Source organism: Rhipicephalus sanguineus, chromosome 2, assembly GCF_013339695.2.
Source record: "Rhipicephalus sanguineus isolate Rsan-2018 chromosome 2, BIME_Rsan_1.4, whole genome shotgun sequence".
Lineage (NCBI taxonomy): Eukaryota > Metazoa > Arthropoda > Arachnida > Ixodida > Ixodidae > Rhipicephalus > Rhipicephalus sanguineus.
Window position 1 is genome coordinate 221,626,945 of NC_051177.1, and position 20,817 is coordinate 221,647,761.

The following is a 20,817-nucleotide window of genomic DNA, read 5'->3' on the forward strand; positions in this document are numbered from 1 at the left end:
ATGACGACTTGCAGCTCACTTTAATTTTACATGTACGCTGTGAATTTTCATTGTTTAGAAAACTATTGCTTTAGAAAAATCTGGCGTCTTTCGTTAAGCAGCTGGCGTCTTTTCGTTTTGCTTTAGAAACATCTGGCGCTCTTTCGTTTTGCTTTTACGAAACATCTGGCGTCTTTCGTTGGTTTATTTCATCAGTCAACGGCGTTTTGAACAAAATTTTTATTGTTTAATCACGCACAGGAGAAATCTCACCAGGCACTACCTTGGAGGTAAACAATGGCTGCTAATGGGAATGCGAGACAGAAGTCGGCTTTTAGCTAACACTTACACTTCTATTTCTACTAACGTTTCCTACTGGAACATGCCAATGGCTGCTAATGGGGAATGAGAGACAGAAGAATTCGGCTTTTAGTTAACGCGCACGCTGCGAATTTTTTATTGTTCAACAACGCACAGGAAAAATCTCCCACCGGCACCACCTTGGAGGTCAAAGCGTAAGACTTGTTACGGACTACGACTACTACTACTACCACTACGACGACGACGACGACTACGAGGGACGAACGGGTGCCGCCTTAAGGAGCTTCGCCCCTAAAAGAACGGTGACATAAGACTCTGCGGGGACTTCAAGTTAACGGTGAATCCGGCTACTTACTTAGAACAGTATCCTCTGCCGAAAGTTGACGATATCTTCGCAGCGCTTGCTGGAGGTGAAGTCTTTAGTACATTGGACCTACGTAACGCATACAACGAGCTTCCGCTAGACGCCGAAGCTAAAAGGGTCGCAGTGCTGAACACGCATAAGGGACTCTACTGTTACAATCGCCTCGCTTTTGAAATCGCTTCAGCCCCAGCTCTGTTCCAAAATCGCTTCAGCCCCAGCTCTGTTCCAAAGGCGCATGGAATCAGTCCTCCGAGGTCTGCCAGGAGTGAAAGTCTACCTAGATGACATTACTGTCGCGGAAAAGAAGCACGATATGTCGGTATTGCGACAAGTGTTCCAACGACTGTAGGACAGCGGCCTGAAGCTGAATAAAACCAAATGCAGATTCCGAGAAAAGCAAGTGACATTTCTGGGCCACCACATCGACGAAAAAGGCCTGCATCCTTTGCAAGACAATCTCGGCGCCATACTAGGTGCACCGTCGCCAACTTCGGTGAGCCAGTTGAAATCTTTTCTGGGCTTAATCACGTATTACTCCAAATTTTTGCCTAACCTCTCAACCATGTTAGCACCACTGTATGCATTGCTGACGAAGGGAGTTGCCTGGGAATGGGGACAGGCGCAAGAAAGCGCGTTTCAAGAAGCGAAGAAGGCTATGAAAAAGGCAAACTTTCTAATTCATTATGACCCTTGTAAGCCACTTCGGCTTGAATGTGACGCTTCCATGTATGGTTTGGGTGTTGTGCTGTCTCATCGCATCAACGGCAAAGATTATCCGATAGGTTTTCGATCGGGAACATTGACTGTTGCAGAGAAAAACTACTCGCAGTTGGAAAAGGAAGGGCTTGCCTTAGTTTTCGGTGTGACCAAGTTTCGAGATTATCTTTTTGGCAACCGGTTTACGCTGGTCACAGATCACAAGCCATTGACCGGGCTTTTTCATCAGGACAAGCCCATTCCACAAATGGCAGCAGCAAGGATCCAACGCTGGCATTACTTTTGTCAGCGTATCAGTATGAGCTCGAATATCGGAAAGGACAGCTGAATGGTAACGCCGATGCTTTGAGCCGCTTACCTCTGACTAATCAAGAAAGCGCAACAGAAAACTCTTAGGTAGAATGCGTGCTGCACGCGCAAGCTTTAAACGAGTTTGCTCTGTGTCCCCAGAAGCTAGCAGAGAACACCGCTGAAGATAGAGTGCTTCGTCAAGTAATGACATGGATTCTGCGGGGTTGGCCAGGAGAACTGAGTGCGGGACAACAGTGTTTCCGTCCTTTCTTCACTCGTAGGGATGAGCTGACAATGAGCAACGGGTTAGTTTATTGGGGTCATCGTGTCATTTTGCCGGATAGAGCGCGTTCTTTCATGTTGGAAGAATTGCACGAAAGCCATCCGGGCATCACGGCAATGAAGAGCCTCGCACGCGCGTTGTTTAGGTATCCGGCTCTGGGCTACGATATAGAGAGTCTGGTAAGAAGTTGTCCGCACTGTGTGCAGTGTATGCCACTACCTGCGGCTCAGGTTCCTTCAAGTTGGCCTGAAACTGACAAGCGCTGGTCTCGGCTGCATGTCGACTTTGCTGGTCCTGTGGAAGGGCACATGATCCTTGTGCTGGTGGACGCAGGTACGAAATGGATAGAGGCAGTCCCACTCAAAACAGCGACGGCTGACACCACAGTGGAAGTTCTTCGGAGTACTTTCGCTCGTTTCGGTTTGCCTCACACAGTTGTGTCCGATAATGGGCCCCAATTCACCAGTGTGGTGACAAAGACATTCTTTCGGGATAAGCATGTCCGTCACGTGAAAACTGCCCCTTATTATCCGCAGTCGAACGGGGCAGCAGAGCGCGCAGTGCGCACTGTCAAGGAAGCACTAAAGAAGAACAAAGTAGGGTCACTGAAATGTCGACTTGCTAAATTCTTGCGTCGGTACAGGGTAACGCCGGTAAAGGACGGCAAATCGCCCGCAGAGATGTTGCTAGGTGCCCAATCAAGAACCAGACTAAGTGCTCATTTCCCGGTGCGAGAGGGCACAAAAGAGACAGTCAAGGCTCCAGCACCACCTTCCCGGCTGATTCTTCCTGGAACACGAGTTTGGTCACGACAGTATAACCGCAGTGGACAGAGATGGCTGCCTGGTACTGTGACGGCGGCCAGCGGGAGTCGGCTGCTCACTGTTGATACGGAAGAAGGAGAACAGCGACGACATGTTGACCAAGTGCGTCTTCGGGAAGCTCAGCAAGCGCAGCAAGAAGCCTCCGTGACTCATTCAAGGGAGAGCGAAACGAACATCGGCGATGAAGGTTCGCTGCCACAACAACTACCCGCAAAGGAACTCGGCGAACAAACAGACGAAGGGGCGGGTACGGACCAGCCTGCAAGCGCTGTGGAAGACCCTGTCCTACCCAGACGTTCAACTCGCAAAAGAAGAGTTCCGGACAGGTTTTAGAAAGAAGTGCAATTTCTCACCAGACACTCTACGGGAAGGAATTGCTGTATCGCGCCAATTGCGGAACTGCGGCTGGGCGCATCTGCACGGCGCGTGCACATAGTTCTGAGTAGACTGAGGAAAACGACGATCGCAGGTCTTTGGAATAAACCTTGTTTTACTTGTGGTTCTGGCCTGTGTCAGCTACGTTACTTCATTGGTCATGTCATACCAACACGCCCAAACCGCCACAATTGTAGCCATAAGCCTGAGTATTAAAGAATGATCCGACTCAGAGAAGGTGTGGGGCAGAATTGGCACCCCCTTTGGATCACTATGGAGGGGGGCGCCTCACTTCGCCCCCCTCGTGCGCACGGCTGTCTACAAGCTACGCCGAAGCGCACTCGCTAGGCACCAACGACCTACGGGAAACCATCAGAGCGGGGCCGATTCCCAGGGGCCGATTCCCAGGGGCCGATCTAGAGCCCTTATCCGGAAAACTAAGGGGAGCAACCGAAGGAGGTGCTGTCGCTGTACGACGAAATACCGAAGACAATCCGGCGCCAACGCCGCGTGAAACACGGCGTATGCCAAACAGAGCCATGACGACGCAACGTCACGCCAGAAGAAGACCTGACGACACCACGTAGAAGTAGCTAAACTAGCCGACGCAGGCGTGATCCGACGCTACGAACTGACCGTAACGGAAGATGACGAACCAGCCACCTCCACCTGCTTATTCATGGCCACAACGTCACCCCTCTGGCCGACGCCAGAGCCGACTACTCCGTCGTGAGTGGCCCGTTCGCCGCCAAACTGAAGAAAGTAACGACCACTTGGGAAGGACCCGACATCTGGACAGCTGAAGGCCGGCTTATAACACCGACAGGAGTGTGCGCGATGAGAATCACGGTGGACGGCTACACTTATTCAGCGAGCTTTGTGGTCCTGGATCATTGCACGAGGCACGTCATTCTTGGCATGGATTTCCTAAATCAACACGGCGTGACTTAAGATCCCAGTCGATAACGCTTTCCACGGGCTAAGCCATACCGCCGGATCGGAAAATCAGTCACCGTGCCTTAAATGTGGTAGAGGAGCCGCTCTCTCCAGCGTGATTATTCCCGTCGGCACCGAGGAACCTACACACTTAGAAGGTTTCATCGAGGGCGTAATGGGAAAGCAAAGGCAATACTGACAAACTTCAGCCACGAATACAGGCACCTTATCATTGGTACCACGGTCGCTTACAAGGACGAATCTGTAGATGCCAGCAATGCTTTCGCCCTCTTCGATGCTACCGAACCTGCTTCGATGAACCGAGGCCTCCGACCAGCTTTTGTCGTCAATCCAAGCCATCCGAAGCATAAGCAAGAACAGCTGAAAGCATGCTTCTGCAATACAAGGACTGCTTCTCGTCGTCGTCAAGAATTCGACAGACCCCAGTTGCAAAACACAGCATAATAACAGAGGAAAGTGCCCGACCAATCCGTCAGAGCCCGTACAGAGTATCTATGCGAGAACGCGACGCCGTAAAGAAACAAGTCGACGAAATGCTACGCGACGACATCATCCAGCCGTCCAACCGCCCTTGGGCGTCTCGCGTGGTGTTGGTGAAGACGAAGGACGGAACCACACGTTTCTGCGTCGATTATCGTCGCCTGAACAAAATAACTAAGAAGGACATGCATCCTCTCCCACAGATAGACGACGACCTGGATCGACTCCACAACACGAAGTACTTTTCGGCAATGGAGCTCAAGATCGGCTATTCACAAACCGAATTCCATGAGAGAGACCGAGAGAAGACAGCCCTTATAACACCAGAAAGCCTCTTTGAGTTCAAGGTCAAGCCCTTTGGTCTTTGCTCTGCACCTGGGACTTTCCATTGCGGTATGGATACAGTAATGACAGGCTTGAAGTGGTAGACTTGCCTCGTGTACTTGGACGGCGTCGTTGTGCTTGCGTCAAACATCTACGAACACCCCCGGCGCCTTGATGTCGTAATTGAAGCAGTCAAGACCTCCGGCCTCACCTTGAAGCCATAAAAGTGCCGCTTCGCCAACGAGGAGCTCTCGTTTTCGGGTCATGTCATGTCCGGAGTGCCCAGACCTTCGGAAAACAGCCGCCATCGCTGCCTTCCTGCTAAGCACCGACAAGAAGGCCGTACGCCGATTTTTCGGCTTGTCCGCCTATTACAGGAGCTTCGTAAAGAAATTTTGTCGGATCGCGAAACCACTAACGCACCTCACGAAGAGCGACGTGGAATTCAAATGCGAAAAGACGAAAGTTGAAGCATTTCAGGAACTCGAACTACGCCAGAAGACGCCTCCGATACTTGCACATTTCGACGAATACCCCGACACGGAAACTCACACCGAGGCAACGAGCGTAGGACTCGGCGCCGTTCTTGTGCAGAGGACTGACGGACTAGAAAGGATTATCAGTTATGCTAGCCGGTCGCTATCCAAGGCGGAAGCCAACTATTCCACAACAGAAAAGGAGTGCCTTGCCATCAGCTGGGCCAGGCCTGTAGCCAGAGATTTTCTTTTCGGAAGAAATAAATTGCTAATTCATTTCATGAGCACTTCCACTCCGTTTTTACTTGTGATGATGCTGTCTTCCAGTCTTAGAGAATTTTTGACCCCCTATTCCTGATGTGTCAATAAGCGACCAGGGAAAAATCCGCATGCTTTTAAAACTTCATGAAAATAAAAGTTCGGGCCCAGACGATATACCCAGCGCTTTCCTAAAAAGGTATGCCGAACCGGTTTTGAAATACTTGTACATTGTGTTTTCACGTTCCTTAGAAGAAGTTCAACTCCCGAATCACTGGAGAACAGCCCGAGAGATGCCATTTCATAAAAGCGGCGCCAGACAGTGCATAAAGAACTACCGACCGATATCTTTCACCTCTAACACCTGAAAATTATTAGCGAACATAATACATAAACATATCGTGGATTTTTAGATACACATAACATGTCAACAGAATGCCAGCATGGGTTTCGGCAAGTTTGATCAACTTGTACACAGCTAGTTGCTGCCATCCATGATTTTGCCGTGTCAGTAAATAATGTGAAACAAATTGATGCAATTTTTATGGACTTCTCGAAGACTTTCGGCAAAGTATCACACAGTAAATTATTATTTAAATTACACTGCTTAGAAATTCTCAACTTGTTCATTGGATTTCAGCGTACTTGAGCAATCGCCACGGTTTTTTTGCATTTAAAGGTCATCAATCTAACTAACTACCCGTGCAATCAGGTGTCCCGCAGGGTTCGTTCCTAGGGCCACTCTTTTTTCTTATTTATATAAACAACGCAGTAAAAGATATCTCTGTCAAAATAAAACTGTAAGCGGACGCCTGTGTTTTCTATGCGGTAGTTAATGATCAATCGGATCACGCACTGTTAAACAATGATTTTCAGCGCATGTTGTTCCATGGTGTAAGCGGTGCCACATGTGTATAAACATTGACAAGACTGTATTTATGCAGATAACTCCAAATAAAAGGCCCTTAATGTTTACGTACTTTTTAACAAGGTTATTTTGTCTGAGTTGTCCGAATACAGGTATCTTTGGCTACGGATATCAAAAACAATCTTAGGTGGAATAAACACATTAGTTATGTTACAGCTAACGCTTACAGGAAATTATTCTTTTTAACAAGAACGCTAACTCTGGCTACGCCTGCTGTAAGAAGATTAGCTTACAAATCCATTGTCCTACCAGTCTTAGACTATGTGGCTGTAATATGGGACCCCTATACAAAAGGTAATATTCTGGAACTAGAAAACGTCCAAAAAAGAGCCATACCGTTCATTTATAACGATTTTCGACGCAGCTTTGAGAGTGAACTACAAGATATGTTGCGCTAACCTAAGCCCTGTTGCGACCGGCCTTTGCAGGCACCGGAGACTCGGAACGAAGATGCAGAGGCAGCATGAAGAGACTGAAGGGAAACTTAACGTGGTTTATTTACATGGCGATCTCGTGTCCACATGATGATTCCGTCCTACAGGACGAGGATTTCCTGTCTACATGACGATTGCGTGTCGAATGAGCCCGCGGGGGCTCATTTTAAAGGATCTCTTTCCTCAGATCCCTAGATCGGAGAATTGCTCCAAGTTGGGACGGTCCAATCACGTCACACACAGCACTAATGAGGGTCCGCCCACACCCGCCCAGGTCAACGTCCTCGACTGGGGCGTGGCCACAGCACTCAGCACCTGCGGCACCTTCCCTGCCATGGGAAGGCCGTAGGGCGATGGGTCCCACGCTCGGACATCCGAGCGTGTGACCAAGGAAAAAGTCGCGACAGGAAACCATTCCGGTTGACTCGTCGAACCTTGGTATGTCGGACTGCATGGCGCCTCGCTTCCCGTCTTGGGAGGACAATACAATTGCCTGAACCGCTGTCAACAGGCAAGCAGCCCTTCGGCGCCCGGTTCGAAGAACAGGGGACGCCGCTTCCTTTTCGACGCAGGGGCCGATCGTAACACCCCGTTATCCGAAAGAAACCACTCATCATGCCTAAAATGTTCATATCATTAGTTAAGAGGCACTATAACATCGACGTTAGCGAATGTATTTCATTTTCTTCCGGTTATTCAACGCGCCAAAGGCATGAACTAACAACACCTTTTCGTTCTCATAATGACTCTTTCAGGTGTTCTTTTTTTCCACGGACAGCCACAGACTGAAATAACCTTAGCAGCTACATCGTTCGAACAGATTCTCTGCAGCATTTTTATCCTTTCTTGATGGTTGAAACATAATTGGTTATTTTCATAGTGACTGCCTGTATGATATCTGCGTTGTCTGTTCCTCTCTTTCATTTTCACATTTGATTATTGCTTTGTTTAATAACTCAACCTGAATTTGTTGTTTCTCTAGTGTTTTTCTTACTGTAACCTCTGCATGCAATATATTTTGAGTGCCATTATGTTGTATCTTCTTTCGTGTATTGTATCCCACCCTGCTAAAACCCAGGTAGGGGTTGCAGTACCAAAAATTCGGCAGATCCCACATACCGTGGGAGTCGATGTTATGCGAAGCATGCGGCGGGTAGGTGAGTGTGGCGTAAAATTTTTTTACTGAGCGACACGTTACAAAATGGCGCTAAATATTTGTATAAATTTTATACGCACACATATATATGTTGAAGAGCCGCATATATGTTATATAACCAGTTGTTTACGGTTGGGTAACGCTGCCAATGGCAACGTGGGTATTACCAACACCAGAAGAGGTATTCATTTATTCATTTATTCATAATACCTCAAAGGTCCCACATGGGACATTACATGAGGGGTGGGCGAACGAAAAAACTGGCGGGTCAGGTTAGGTTTCATGTCTTGAAAGATGGTCTTCAATGGCAGCTTTGAATTGAGCAATGTCGGTGATGAGGGCGATATCGGATGGAAGGGCATTCCATTCTCCGGCAGTATGCAGGAAAAATGAACGTTGGTAGGTGGTCGTATGTGCACGTGGTAGATATACAGCATTTTGGTGCGAGTGGCGAGAGGAACGATGTGCAGGAATGATGATTTGGTTTCCTGGAGGCAGCGAATGGAAAAACCTAAAAAATAATATTGGACGAGCAGTCTTGCGGCGAGAAGAAAGTGAGGGGAGGCAGAGCTGGGATTTTAGGGCGGATACACTTGATCTGTAGGAATAATCGGAAAGAATGAACCTGGCAGCGCGGTTCTGGACTGATTCAAGGGAATTGTTTATATTAACTTGGTGATTGTCATAAATAGCAGAGGCATATTCTAGTTTGGATCGAATCAACGTTTTATATGCAAGTAGTTTGACTGCAGGGGATGCTGATGATAGGTTACGGCGTAGATAACCTAATAGGCGATTGCAGGAATTAGTTGTAGAATATGATGGGCCCAGGACAGATCACTAGATATATGTACTCCTAGGTATTTAAATGTCTTGCATTGGGTTAATGTGTTGTTGTTGAGAGAGTAAGAAGGAGCTACATAGTTACGGCGACGATGAAAGGACACGTGGGAGCACTTACTGACGTTGAGGGACATGTACCATTGGTTGCACCACGCCTGGATTTTAAGGAGGTCATCCTGGAGAGAGGAAGAGTCTATGGAATTTGTTATTGGACGATACAGAACACAGTCATCTGCAAAAAGGCGTATATTAGATTATACATTAACAGGAAGGTCATTAATATATATGAGAAAGAGTAGCGGTCCAAGTACGGAGCCTTGCGGCACACCAGATAAAACAGGGGATAGAGACGAGGAAAATGAGTTGGTGGAAACAAATTGAAGGCGATCGGTCAAGAATTCACGTATCCAATTAACTGTGTCGGGGTGTAGGTTTAGGTGCGAAACTTTATGCATGAGAAGAATGTGCGATACTTTATCGAAGGCTTTTTCGAAGTCCAAAAAAAGAGCGTCGGTGGCGATGTTCAAATCCAGGTTAGAATGTACATCATGCAGGAATAATGCGAGCTGAGTATTGCAAGAGTGAGCTTTGCGAAATCCGTGCTGGTTAGGATGAAAGAAGTTGAGAGATGACAGAAAATTGGCAATGTGTGAATGTAGAATGTGCTCCATTAGTTTAGAACAAACGCTGGTGAGGGAAATGGGACGGTAGTTGCTAGGATTTGTACGGTCGCCCTTTTTAAAAATAGGAATTATCTTACCAACTTTCCAGTCAGAGGGGATAGATCCAGTGCAGAGGGATTGCTGGAATATTAACCTTAGGAAGAGACTGGTGATGTGCTTGGTGTTTTTTAATACCTTAGCGTTTATGCCATCAATGCCACACGAAGATGAATTTTTTAATGACTCAATAATTGTAACAATGCCGTTCGCGTCGAAAGTGATGTTTTCCATGGGGGGGTAATTAGACGGTGGCAAATGAGGAAGAATTTCGGGGCATGCATTAGTGAACACAGAACAGAAAGCAGTGTTTAGAGCATCAGCAGTCTCAGATTCCGGAACAGGGCAGCCAGCACTGTCACGGAGAAAAACACTGCTAGACACCTGGGGATTAAAGCATTTCCAGAAGCGTTTCGGGTTAGTGTGCAACATGAAGGGCAGCGTGGTTGAAAAAAAGCCACGTTTGGCGTCTGCGACGTGCTTCTCATACTGCTTGACCGCAGCGTGGTATTTCTGCCACTGAAAGTCAGATTGAGAGGAGTTAGCAGAACGAAAGAGACGTTTCTTTTTATTGTTCAGACGTTTTAGTGTTGTGTTAAACCACGGAGATTGTTTCCGTTCACTGATTGTTATGATGGGAACGTATCTTTTAACTAGGCGCAGAAATTCAGATTTAAACAGCAACCAGTTAGTTTCAAGTGAACGGTGGTGAAAGTCCGCCTCAAAGTTATCATAAAAGGTTGTTAAATCTTGGGACATGCTGTTGTAGTCGCCCCTGTCATAAAGCGTGAGTGTTTTTTTTTATTCTTGTTGGATTGGACATGTGACATGAAAAAGTAGCATGCAGTATCTTATGATCACTGAGACCATTCAGGTACGCGATATCGGAAAGGTTTTCAGGGTGTGAAGTTAATATTAAGTCTAAAATGTTATCCCAATGGTCAGTAGTGCGAGTGGGATTGTTGACAACTTGCGATAACCCAAATGCAAGACACGTGTTGACGAATTCACTGGCCATGTTAATTTTTCATAGTGTGGAAGCGAGATTTGACCAAGCGATAGATGGGAAGTTAAAATCACCAAAGAGCAAGACAGGCGTGTTGGATACGACTTAGTTATCTGGCCCAATGCATCGTGGAAAGCGGGCAAGAATGCGGCATCGGCAGAAGGAGGGCGATAGCAAATGCCAAGAAGGATGCGCGGAAGGATGCAGTGCAACATAGCCATAGCATTTCAAGAGGGGATTGAATTAATATCGGGATGCATCGTAGTTCATGGCTTGTGGCGATAAGGACGCCACCACCTCGGGTATTGTCGACTCGATCTTTGCGAAATATATCGAAGTCTGGAAAGAGGGGCAGGATCTCGGAATCGCGAATGGATGTGTTAAGCCACGTCTCAGTAAGCAAAACAACATTACACGAAGATGAGCTGATGAGGCCACATAACGAGTCACGTTTTGGAATTACACTACGGACATTAGTATGCAAGAACGATATGGAAGAACGATTGCGTTGCGGTGTTTGAGGTTTAGACTGGGGTAACTGCTAGGATTTGCGCTCGACTACCTTGTTGGCCTGCTGGTCGTAGACGAAGGTTTTACCGCCAGAGAGAAGTTTATCGTAACGTAGCTTGAACTGGAGGTTGTTAGTCTTTCCATATTCAATAAGGCGTTTACGAGCTAGTCGGGTTGCAGGGGAAAAATCTTCAGAAAGGCCAAAACTTGATCTTTTAAATTTGTGCGCTAATGAAAGAATGCGATCTTTGTCTAAGCTTTGCCTAAGGTAAGCTGGTATGTAGTGCTTATACGTGTCCCGAGAACGCACGCACGTTTCACGAACCCATGTGCATGTGTGGAAGAAGTTCTTGACAGTTCTTGAAAAAGGTCATCATCACCGTGATCAGTGAGCACCAGCAGCCAGGGGCGCAGCCAGAAATTTTTTTCGGGGGGGGTTCAACCATACTTTATGTGTGTTCGTGCGTGCGTTTGTATGTGTGCGTGCCTATATACGCAAGCAAAATTGAAAAATTTCGGGGGGGTTTGAACCCCCCCAACCCCCCCTTGGCTACGCCCCTGCCAGCAGCTGGTCATGACTTGTAGGATCCGGTCGTGATCGTGGTGACGAGGGGTCCATGTGTAGTGAAGTATGTGGTATAGTAGAGCTGTTGGAATTCGTGAATGCCTCGGTCATTTCGTCGACAAATTGTCTGTCGACAGCAGGGGCGTAGCCAGAAATTTTTTTCGGGGGGGGGGGGGGGTTCAACGATACTTTATGTATGTTCGTGCGTGCGTTTGTAAGTGTGCGTGATATATACGCAAGCAAAACTGAAAATTTTCTGGGGGTTTGAACCCCCCAACCCCCCTTGGCTACGCCCCTGGTCGACAGGGCCGGCGACATGTCGGAACCTGAAGCCACCCTTCGCGTTGGTGAGGTATAGGCAGTCGAGGCTGGTAGGCCTGGATGGCGCTACGTAGACCAACATCAGTGGATGGTGTTTGTCGTATTCGTAGACTACCTGGGCGTATGTGGCCTACGTAGCCTAGTCTACAAAGCGGCTGTCAATCAATCTGGCATCATCCTCGGTCAGCATGAGGCCATACCCAAGCCTCGTAAGAAATGAAGAGGACACTGCGTCGTTCTGGTGGACGAGTGTGCACTTTACGGTGCGGTGATGTGGATATCATATGTAACTTTCGTTAATGTACTCCTCCGGGGTCGAGCAATGCTTCAATATAGCTTGCTTAATCATAGAAATACAAACGTAATGTTTATTGGACTGCTATAAAAGCGGAGCCAACACTGGAACTACAGACGTTAATCTGATATGACGCCTGTATCGTAGGAGTACACATCGTAGGAGTATCATGTAGTGTTTATTGCTTTCTTGTAAAATTAGATGGCCAGCACCACAACCACAATTTACGTTGCACCGATACTACGCCTGCGTAGGCTGTTTTTCCAAACCAGTTTACAGACCTGGCGTGGCTCAGTGGTAGAATACCTGATCGCCACGCAGAATGCTTGGGTTCGATTCCTGCTGGGATGCTAATTTTCATTCTCTCCATTCGTTGAGTCAAGGCTGCCGATGTTGGTTTCCTTTAACGCTCTGGCATTTAAATTACCAATGTCTGTTCTCGCCGTTCCTGGGTAGATATAAACTGTCAATCGCCTGTGGGGCATACCCGTACACCGCGGCCCGTGGTAAACGAGTAGTCCACTCGAGACCACTACAGGCTCCAGCGCTATCTCGAGGAGTTAGCGAACGTGTGATTGCCGAAGAATTTTGCGATGTTATACTGAGAAATGGAGAGGCCGTCCAAACTAGCGAATATAAATCCTCAGTAGAATCAGCTTCGGCGGTTGTAACGAAGTTCTCTGCGGTCAGTTCATCAGATCTCGATGACAGCTTCACGCCAGAGGAGCTCCAATATGTGCTGTCTTCTGTAAAACGAACAAGTTCACCAGGACCAGATGGAGTTACATTACGCTGCACTAAAGACAAAAAGAGAAATCTCCAACCAGAAGGTTTATTTTTAAAAAACCCGACGTTTCAAACCCTGACCGGCTTCTTCTTCAGGGGTGAGATGGCCCGAGGTGCACGGCGCTTATATGCGCTTTCTTGCCGACAGTTGCCGCAACCCTTGACAATAGAGGGGGGGCAAGGCCCCGTGGTGCGGTTGATGTTTTCCGCTGTATTCTGTATGTGCCACGACTCGAGGAGAAGCCGCCGGCGCCAACAGCTTTCCTGTTCCAGGATCACCGCATCGTCAGGACTAATGCGGTGGTCACATTTTTCGCAGTGTTCCGCTACTGCACTCCTTTCGCTGTTCAGCTGACGCAGATCGTTCTTATGCCGTGTATGTTTACTGTTTCTCTGTTTTAGTTAGTCCATCCATTATGTATATCGTGTGTTTGACCGCTGTGAAGCCGCCCAGTGTATGAGGTGGCCAGGTTCCCCTCAAGCTGCGCAATTCAGCTTTTTTGCCTGGTCATCCTCGCAACCTTGTTGTGAATAAACACAATTCAAATGCTGCCGCATCCTTTCGCGGAAGTTCTTTGTTTCCCCGACGTACGCGGCGGGGCAGTCTGAACACGAAAGAACATTAGAGAAAAACTCGCGTGTCTTGGTACGTAGACCACGAGCATTTTGGTAGAATATGTCTACGTTACACGGCACTTTCGATTCCAGTCACTAGCTCAGAGGGATGAAGCATGTCATCGCGCAGCTCCCCACGAAATGGCTTGAACAGGCATCCGAGGGGCCACATCGAAGGGTCATTCAGGCGTTGTAGTGTTTCCTTGTCGACTTCGATGTAGAACGAAGAATAGGACTGAAATTTGGTTTGAAGTCGCCGGCTGGAGATGGGAGACAGATCCAATGAAGCAATATGTTTTTTGATGTCAGCAGCAGTGGCGTCCGGGCTCAGCTTCGTAACAAAAATGGCCTTTGGCCGTTGTGGCCGTTGTGGCCGTTGAGCTACAGATATATTCGATGTTGTCATAGCTCCAAATGAGGCGGGTTTCTTCTTTCTATCACCCTCAGTTACCGCTGCAGAAGAGGCTGTCGCAGGCATCACACTGCCACGCTCGGACGTGACTCTGTCAGCTGGCGGCGAATTCTAAGATGAAAGAGCTTTGGAGAGAGGTTGTTCAGAGCAGGCAGGTTGCTCGGAAGTCACTGATCGGTCAACGATCACATGCGCTGGGGGGACCACAGGTGCCTTCACTGCCACTCCGGCCGTGCGGCGCGTCAGCTCCTCACGCAGGAAGCGGACCTCTGCACGAAGGGAGGCGACCACGCGGGCTTGTTGTTCAACACCGCGGGAATGATCCTTACGGAGGCGCTCGTTTTCTTCGCGTAGTTGGGATACTTCGTCGCTGAGGAACGAGATTCCCTCCAACGCGTCGAGGAGAAGGCGGCGCAGCCCGGCGAGATCACCACCCGGAGGGGTGCACGTGGAGAGGGAACCGGTTTCAGAGCTGCAGTGCTCATCGCTGCACGCCGCCGAATTGTCTTCGCTAGGCTTACCAGCAGCACGGCTCAGATCACATAAATTGCAGCAAAATGAGCGCGATCCAGACTTCAGAAGTTGCAGCTCGTCATCAGGCCAGGTTACACACTTCGCACGAACACGTTTAGAGCAGTTTTCACAGCGGAAAAACTGCTGCTTACCGAAAACCGGGCAGGAGCAAAGCAAGCATGCATCCCGACTGGGAGCCATGATTATTATTAATAATGATAATAATAATGATAATAATAATAATAATTTTTATTTCGTTACGTAAGCAGTACATGTGATTAGAATGACGGATGCTCGGGGGACAGCGAGTCAAAGAAGGACATTGTCCTGAGCGTAACGGCTCACGGCTTCGGCGACATCTGTTGCCTGCATGAGGGGTACGCGCGGCCGTAAAGAAAGACGTTTGCGAGCAACTGCGTCTTGCAGAGGTGCCCGTTTTTTCGACTGAATTATATTCGTGCAACGGACGTTAATGTTTTCTGCACCTCACCGGGGGAGAGAAATAACATCCATGCACTGCACCTCCTTCACATAGCGCTCTTTCCTCCCAGCCCAGTTGAAAAATGTAACGTGGTGCTTGGTGAATGGAGAGACACTGCGACGTACGGGCGCGCGAATGGCAGAAGAGGAAGGCACTGAGCGGAACTGGGTTCAGGCGTAATAGCCAGTAATAAACATGATGGGTTAGCCGAAAGACCGGTGAGCACGTTCAAGGAATAAGGGCTAAAGGAATATCCGGGAAGGCACTTGAAAACGCGGTTGGATTATTTTTACTTTAGTACCGTCGTCACCAGCAGAATGTTTGCTGAGTTAACAGGTTAGGACAAATAGCGACAGCATCACGCCAAAAAAAAAAGAAGGACGGCAGATGGCCTGCCGTCAGCAAAGTACCAGAACATGTAATACATCTGAACCTGCCTGGATGCGCAGTTCAGGAACAAGTGGAAGGTAGTCTCCAGGGGCACTGCACGACCAGTAAGCTTCTATGCAAGTAACTATTCAAGAGTATACAAAGCAGTACACCGCTTTTATTACTCCGTTTGACATATATGAGCGACCGGCTGCCTTTAGGATGGAAGAACACGCCTAGCTTCTTCCCAAAAAGGATGAATACGGTTCTGCACCGCTTCAATGGAACCTTTTGCAATGTCTGTGCATGATATCATCGTTTCTTCTAGGAGCCAAGTCCTGCATCAACAACACATAGCACAGGCCCTCACAGCTCTGTCAGAAGCCGACCTCAATGTCAAATTTAAGAAGAGTGAGTTCTTTAAGAGCAAGGTGGCTTTTTTGGCAGAGTACTGCACGGCACTACAGAAACACCAAGGAGGAATCAGTGGCATGCATCGCAAAACTCGCGAAGCCCTTTGATGTCCACTCACTGCGTGTGCTTTAGGAGCTGGCCGGTCATTTCAGGGCATTTATCCAGGATTGTGCTCTTAAAACGGGATGTTTGACAAGACTGATGCGAAATGGTCTATCATTCTGTTGGACAGATGACTGCGAAACGGCCTACAAAGAGCTGGTACGAGTTATATCGTCTCATCCACTACCAGGCTTTGATTTACCATTCCAGTTCAACACGGACGCATCATATTACGGAACGGGAGCAATGCTCTACCAGCGAGACTAGAGCCAGCCAAGGAATCGCGAACTCCGCATCACTGGCCACCGCAGTTACGCTTTTAACAAAGGGGAAGTGAATTATGCGACAACGGAAAAAGAAGCACTGGCCGTTTTAAAGACTGGTCGGTACTTCCGCTCTTATCTGGAAAGTAGAAAATTCAAGTTATACACTGACCACTGGGCACTTACCCACATTTGAAAATGGCAGAGCTAAAAAGAAAAGTCGGAATACAACAGTCCGACTTTGAAGTGACTCGCCCAGGAGCTTCAATGAAAGACGCCGACGCAATGTCCAGATTGGGGGTCATACTTGTTGAAGTACAATGGAAAACAATAGGTGTAAGAAAACTTTGGGAAGGGACAGAAGCTCCACAACTCACACAAGCCAGAACAATCGCGTTGCCTCGTACACCAATTCCAAAAATTCTGCATTTGTTTATCACACAAGGTATCATTCGGGCGGTCACGATGGTTTCTGGCGGACCAACATGAAGCTGACTAAACGGTTCACATGGCCCGGCATCAAAGGAGGCAAAAAGGTATGTGCAATCGTGTCATGAATGCCAGATCAACAAAGTCAAGTTTAAACAGCCAACCCAGCATATGGTATTACCAAAGCACTCTTTTACACCGTTTGAGGTGATTCACATGAACTCTGCTCAACTTCGAAAAAAAATCTGAGTGTGAAAAAAAAATCCGGAAGATCCCACGCCTTGTGGGAATCGGTATCATGCTAAGCAGTCGGCGGGTAGTTCTACGTTGTATTTTTTTTGCTTTGAGCCAAGCGTTACGAAGGAGATCGACGTGTTTTTTGTAATTGTAGTAGTTGTGTGCACATCGTGTAGTAGTGTGCACATCGTAGGCTTACCAGGCACGTCGACAGCACTGGCGTTTATAGGGTAACTTATTGTGGGACGTAACGTCAGCACTCACGTTATAGCACATATACGTCTGTATTATCGAAACGAAGTGCATTTTACGGTGCGATGATGTTAAAGGGGTACTGACACAAAATTTCGCGGGCGAGATAACCTGCTGGACCGATTGCCGTGTACGTGCGTGTACCATCTGCATAATATCGACAGCGAATAAAGCTTCGAAGGTATTTTATATGAATTTTGAAGTTCGCGAGCGCGATCCAGCATTACAGGCCGCACCTGATGCATTGACACCCTCGGAGGTGACCCCCCTACTTCCCCTACGTAACCGTTGCAGCAGGTACAAGTTATGATGATGTCATAGCCGCCATTTCTGTTTTGACGCGCTTCCCGACGAATCGCTCCTCGCAAGAGGGTCAAACCTTAAGTGATTCGCCACGTCGAAAATTCCTTCCATCCCCGCCGCAAGAAAATCGTCGCCATCAGACGACGATGAGCCCGACGACGACAGACCGCGTGGAAATGCGTCACTGTTCTGTGTGCTCACGTGATCGAGCGTTTCACTCGCTAGGTGGTGATAGTTGCAACCGGCGGCTTGTCGTTTTTGGAGCTCTGTCAAACCGAAACTGAGGCTGTGTCGGTGATGAGGAGCTTGTAATTAATCATCTGTCGCGCGCTGCAGCAAACGATGTGCCGTGTTATGACTAACAGGCCCCCAGCAACACATTGCAGCAAAAAAACGCGGGGCGAAAATTTTTGTGTCAGGACTCCTTTAATATTATAGGTAGCTTTCGGTAGCGTATTCATCCGAGGTCGAGCGACGCTTGAATACAGCTTGCTGAATCATAGTAATAAAAATGTAATGTTTATTATGCTGCTATAAAACAGAAGCCAACACTGGAACCACAGACGTTAACCTGACATGACATTTGCATCATATGAGTACATATGTAGCGTCTATTGCTTTGTTATGAAATCAGATCGCTAGCCCCACAACCACAACTGACGTTGCACCAACATCACACCTTTGACAACCAATGTCTGTTCTCGCTGTTTCTGGGTACATATAAGCTGTCAATCACCTGTGGCGCATACCCGTACACCGCGGCCCGTGGTAAACGGGTATGTGCCGCACGTGTCTGGAAGAAAGGGTTTGACGACGTACTCGACAGGATTTTCACGTTATTCATGTCATGGACCAGACAGTCATATTCGTCAAATCATCTTACCCTCCCATGCCAATTTCGGACTACTCTAATTTAAGGAGGCGATCACGAGAGCACCTGGACGTAGGCGGCTAGATAGATAGATAGATAGATAGATAGATAGATAGATAGATAGATAGATAGATAGATAGATAGATAGATAGATAGATAGATAGATAGATAGATAGATAGATAGATAGATAGATAGATAGATAGATAGATAGATAGATAGATACGCTCAAAGTGCCGAAGGTTCGCTAAAAAATGCTTCGCATTTAAAACTCCAGCATTCCTGTTGTGCGTCGATAAGTGCACAAGGCAGGCCCGTAGCCAGGAATTTTTTTAGGGGGGGGGGGGCTCATTTGCTGAAAGCCTTGACTATTTGAGAAAATATTTATTTTTGGTAAAACACCAGGTATCATAAAAATTCAGATAGATAGATAGATAGATAGATAGATAGATAGATAGATAGATAGATAGATAGATAGATAGATAGATAGATAGATAGATAGATAGATAGATAGATAGATAGATAGATAGATAGATAGATAGATAGATAGATAGATAGATAGATAGATAGATAGATAGATAGATAGATAGATAGATAGATAGATAGTGTCCAAAGCAAAGGGCAGGCAGAGAAAAGAAGACCAAGCACTCGGTGCTCCATTCAGGATACTCACAGTGTTCCCAGGCTTCCACTTGCGCAATATGTGCCAACGGCGACACTCTCGGCGAAAATTCGTGGACACGCAAGTCTTTTCGTGAAATGCGCGCTCCTCAATCACAGTATAGCATTTCTACATGAATTTTTCCGTGACTTTGGATAAGTATACCGGGCTTTCGTGTTGGCAGATGGTGGCAAAACTACCATAGAACAAAGCTGAGCAATGATATAGCAATACGATGCCACCATCTCCGCTCTTTAACCAGCCCTCGCGACGTAGTCAGTGAAACTGCCAGATTTTTTTTGTGTGTGTGTTGGGTGTGTCTGTTTATGTGTGTGTGGGTGTGCGGGGGGTAACTTGCCCAATTACCACAGCGACTGCATTATATTGTTACCTCCCTTAACGCACAGAGACTACGGCTACCACGCAAGACGCCCTTCGTCCGTTTTTTTTTTCTTTTATTTTGGTGTATTTCCCTTTTTTTTTCCTTTTCTGTTTGTCTATTTCCACTTACACCTCTGAGCCACGGAGATCCGATGTGTAAATAGGAGAGGCCATTTCGAAAACTGATTTTCTGAGATGTTGCTAGTTGCAAGTGGCATGATTCTCACAACACGCTCACACACACCAACGCACTAGCAACCGCAGAACTGGTCTTAGCAACGTTCGAATGCTTTAAAATTTAAGACTACTAAACTCTCCCGCAGTGGAAAGTCTCGAATGCTCGTGCCACTCCTGATGCGACTAACTGAACGTGCATGTGGCGCCATCATGAATACACAAGCTCACCTATGGTCTCTCTGGTTCCCAAGGCACTAGCCAAGGCGGCGTGCATGGCTCTCAGCTCGGCGAGGTTTGGTGAAATGATGGAGAGGTGGCGCCAGGCGTCCGACAGAAATGGCTTTACTGCCTTGCGCACGTCAGTGGGCTCGAAAAACACTGCATCAAGACAGATACGGCGTCAATGAACGTAAGGGTGCGGCTTTTTTTCAAAAGCAACTGCGATTTATATAATTTAATGTATTTGAATAATCAATCGCTACCAGAAATGGCCCGTATTTTTTTTAAATGCGAAGCATTTCTTAGCGAACTTCTGCGACTTTGAGCGTATCTATCTATCTATCTATCTATCTATCTATCTATCTATCTATCTATCTATCTATCTATCTATCTATCTATCTATCTATCTATCTATCTATCTGTCTGTCTGTCTATCTATCTATCTATCTATCTATCTATCTATCTATCTATCTATCTATCTATCTATCTATCTATCTATCTATCTATCTATCTATCTATCTATCTAGCCGCCTACGACTTCGTGCTCTCCTGGCCGTTTCGTTAATTGGATTTACACCAAAATTGGTAAGGCGAAACATGACTTTATGACGAACGTAAATAACAGGTCATAACATGAAAATCATGATACCCATGTCATGAACGACATGATTTACATGCCACTGTTTTGGTACTCTTGAGGCCGTTTCGTTAGTTTGCCATATACCAAAATTGGTATGGCGTGGTAAGAGTGTATGACGAACATAAGTGGCAGGTCCTAACGTGCAAATCATGACACGCATGTCATGTACAGCATGACTTACGTACCACGCTCATGGTGCGCTGACGGCTGTTTCGCTAGCTTGATATATAGCAAAATTGGTATCGCGCGACGTGACTGTGTGACGAAC

The 20,817-nt window shown here is 47.3% G+C and overlaps 1 protein-coding gene across 1 annotated transcript in view; it reads right to left on the reverse strand.

Moving 5' to 3' along the window:
* The window catches only part of LOC119384104 (uncharacterized), a 286,696-nt gene that overhangs the window by 222,106 nt on the left and 43,773 nt on the right, over window positions 1-20,817 (reverse strand). Inside the window, exon 2 of the mRNA XM_037652398.2 lies at window positions 19,919-20,068. Coding sequence (XP_037508326.2) covers window positions 19,919-20,068 — 150 coding nt within the window. The remainder of the gene's footprint in view (window positions 1-19,918; window positions 20,069-20,817) is intronic.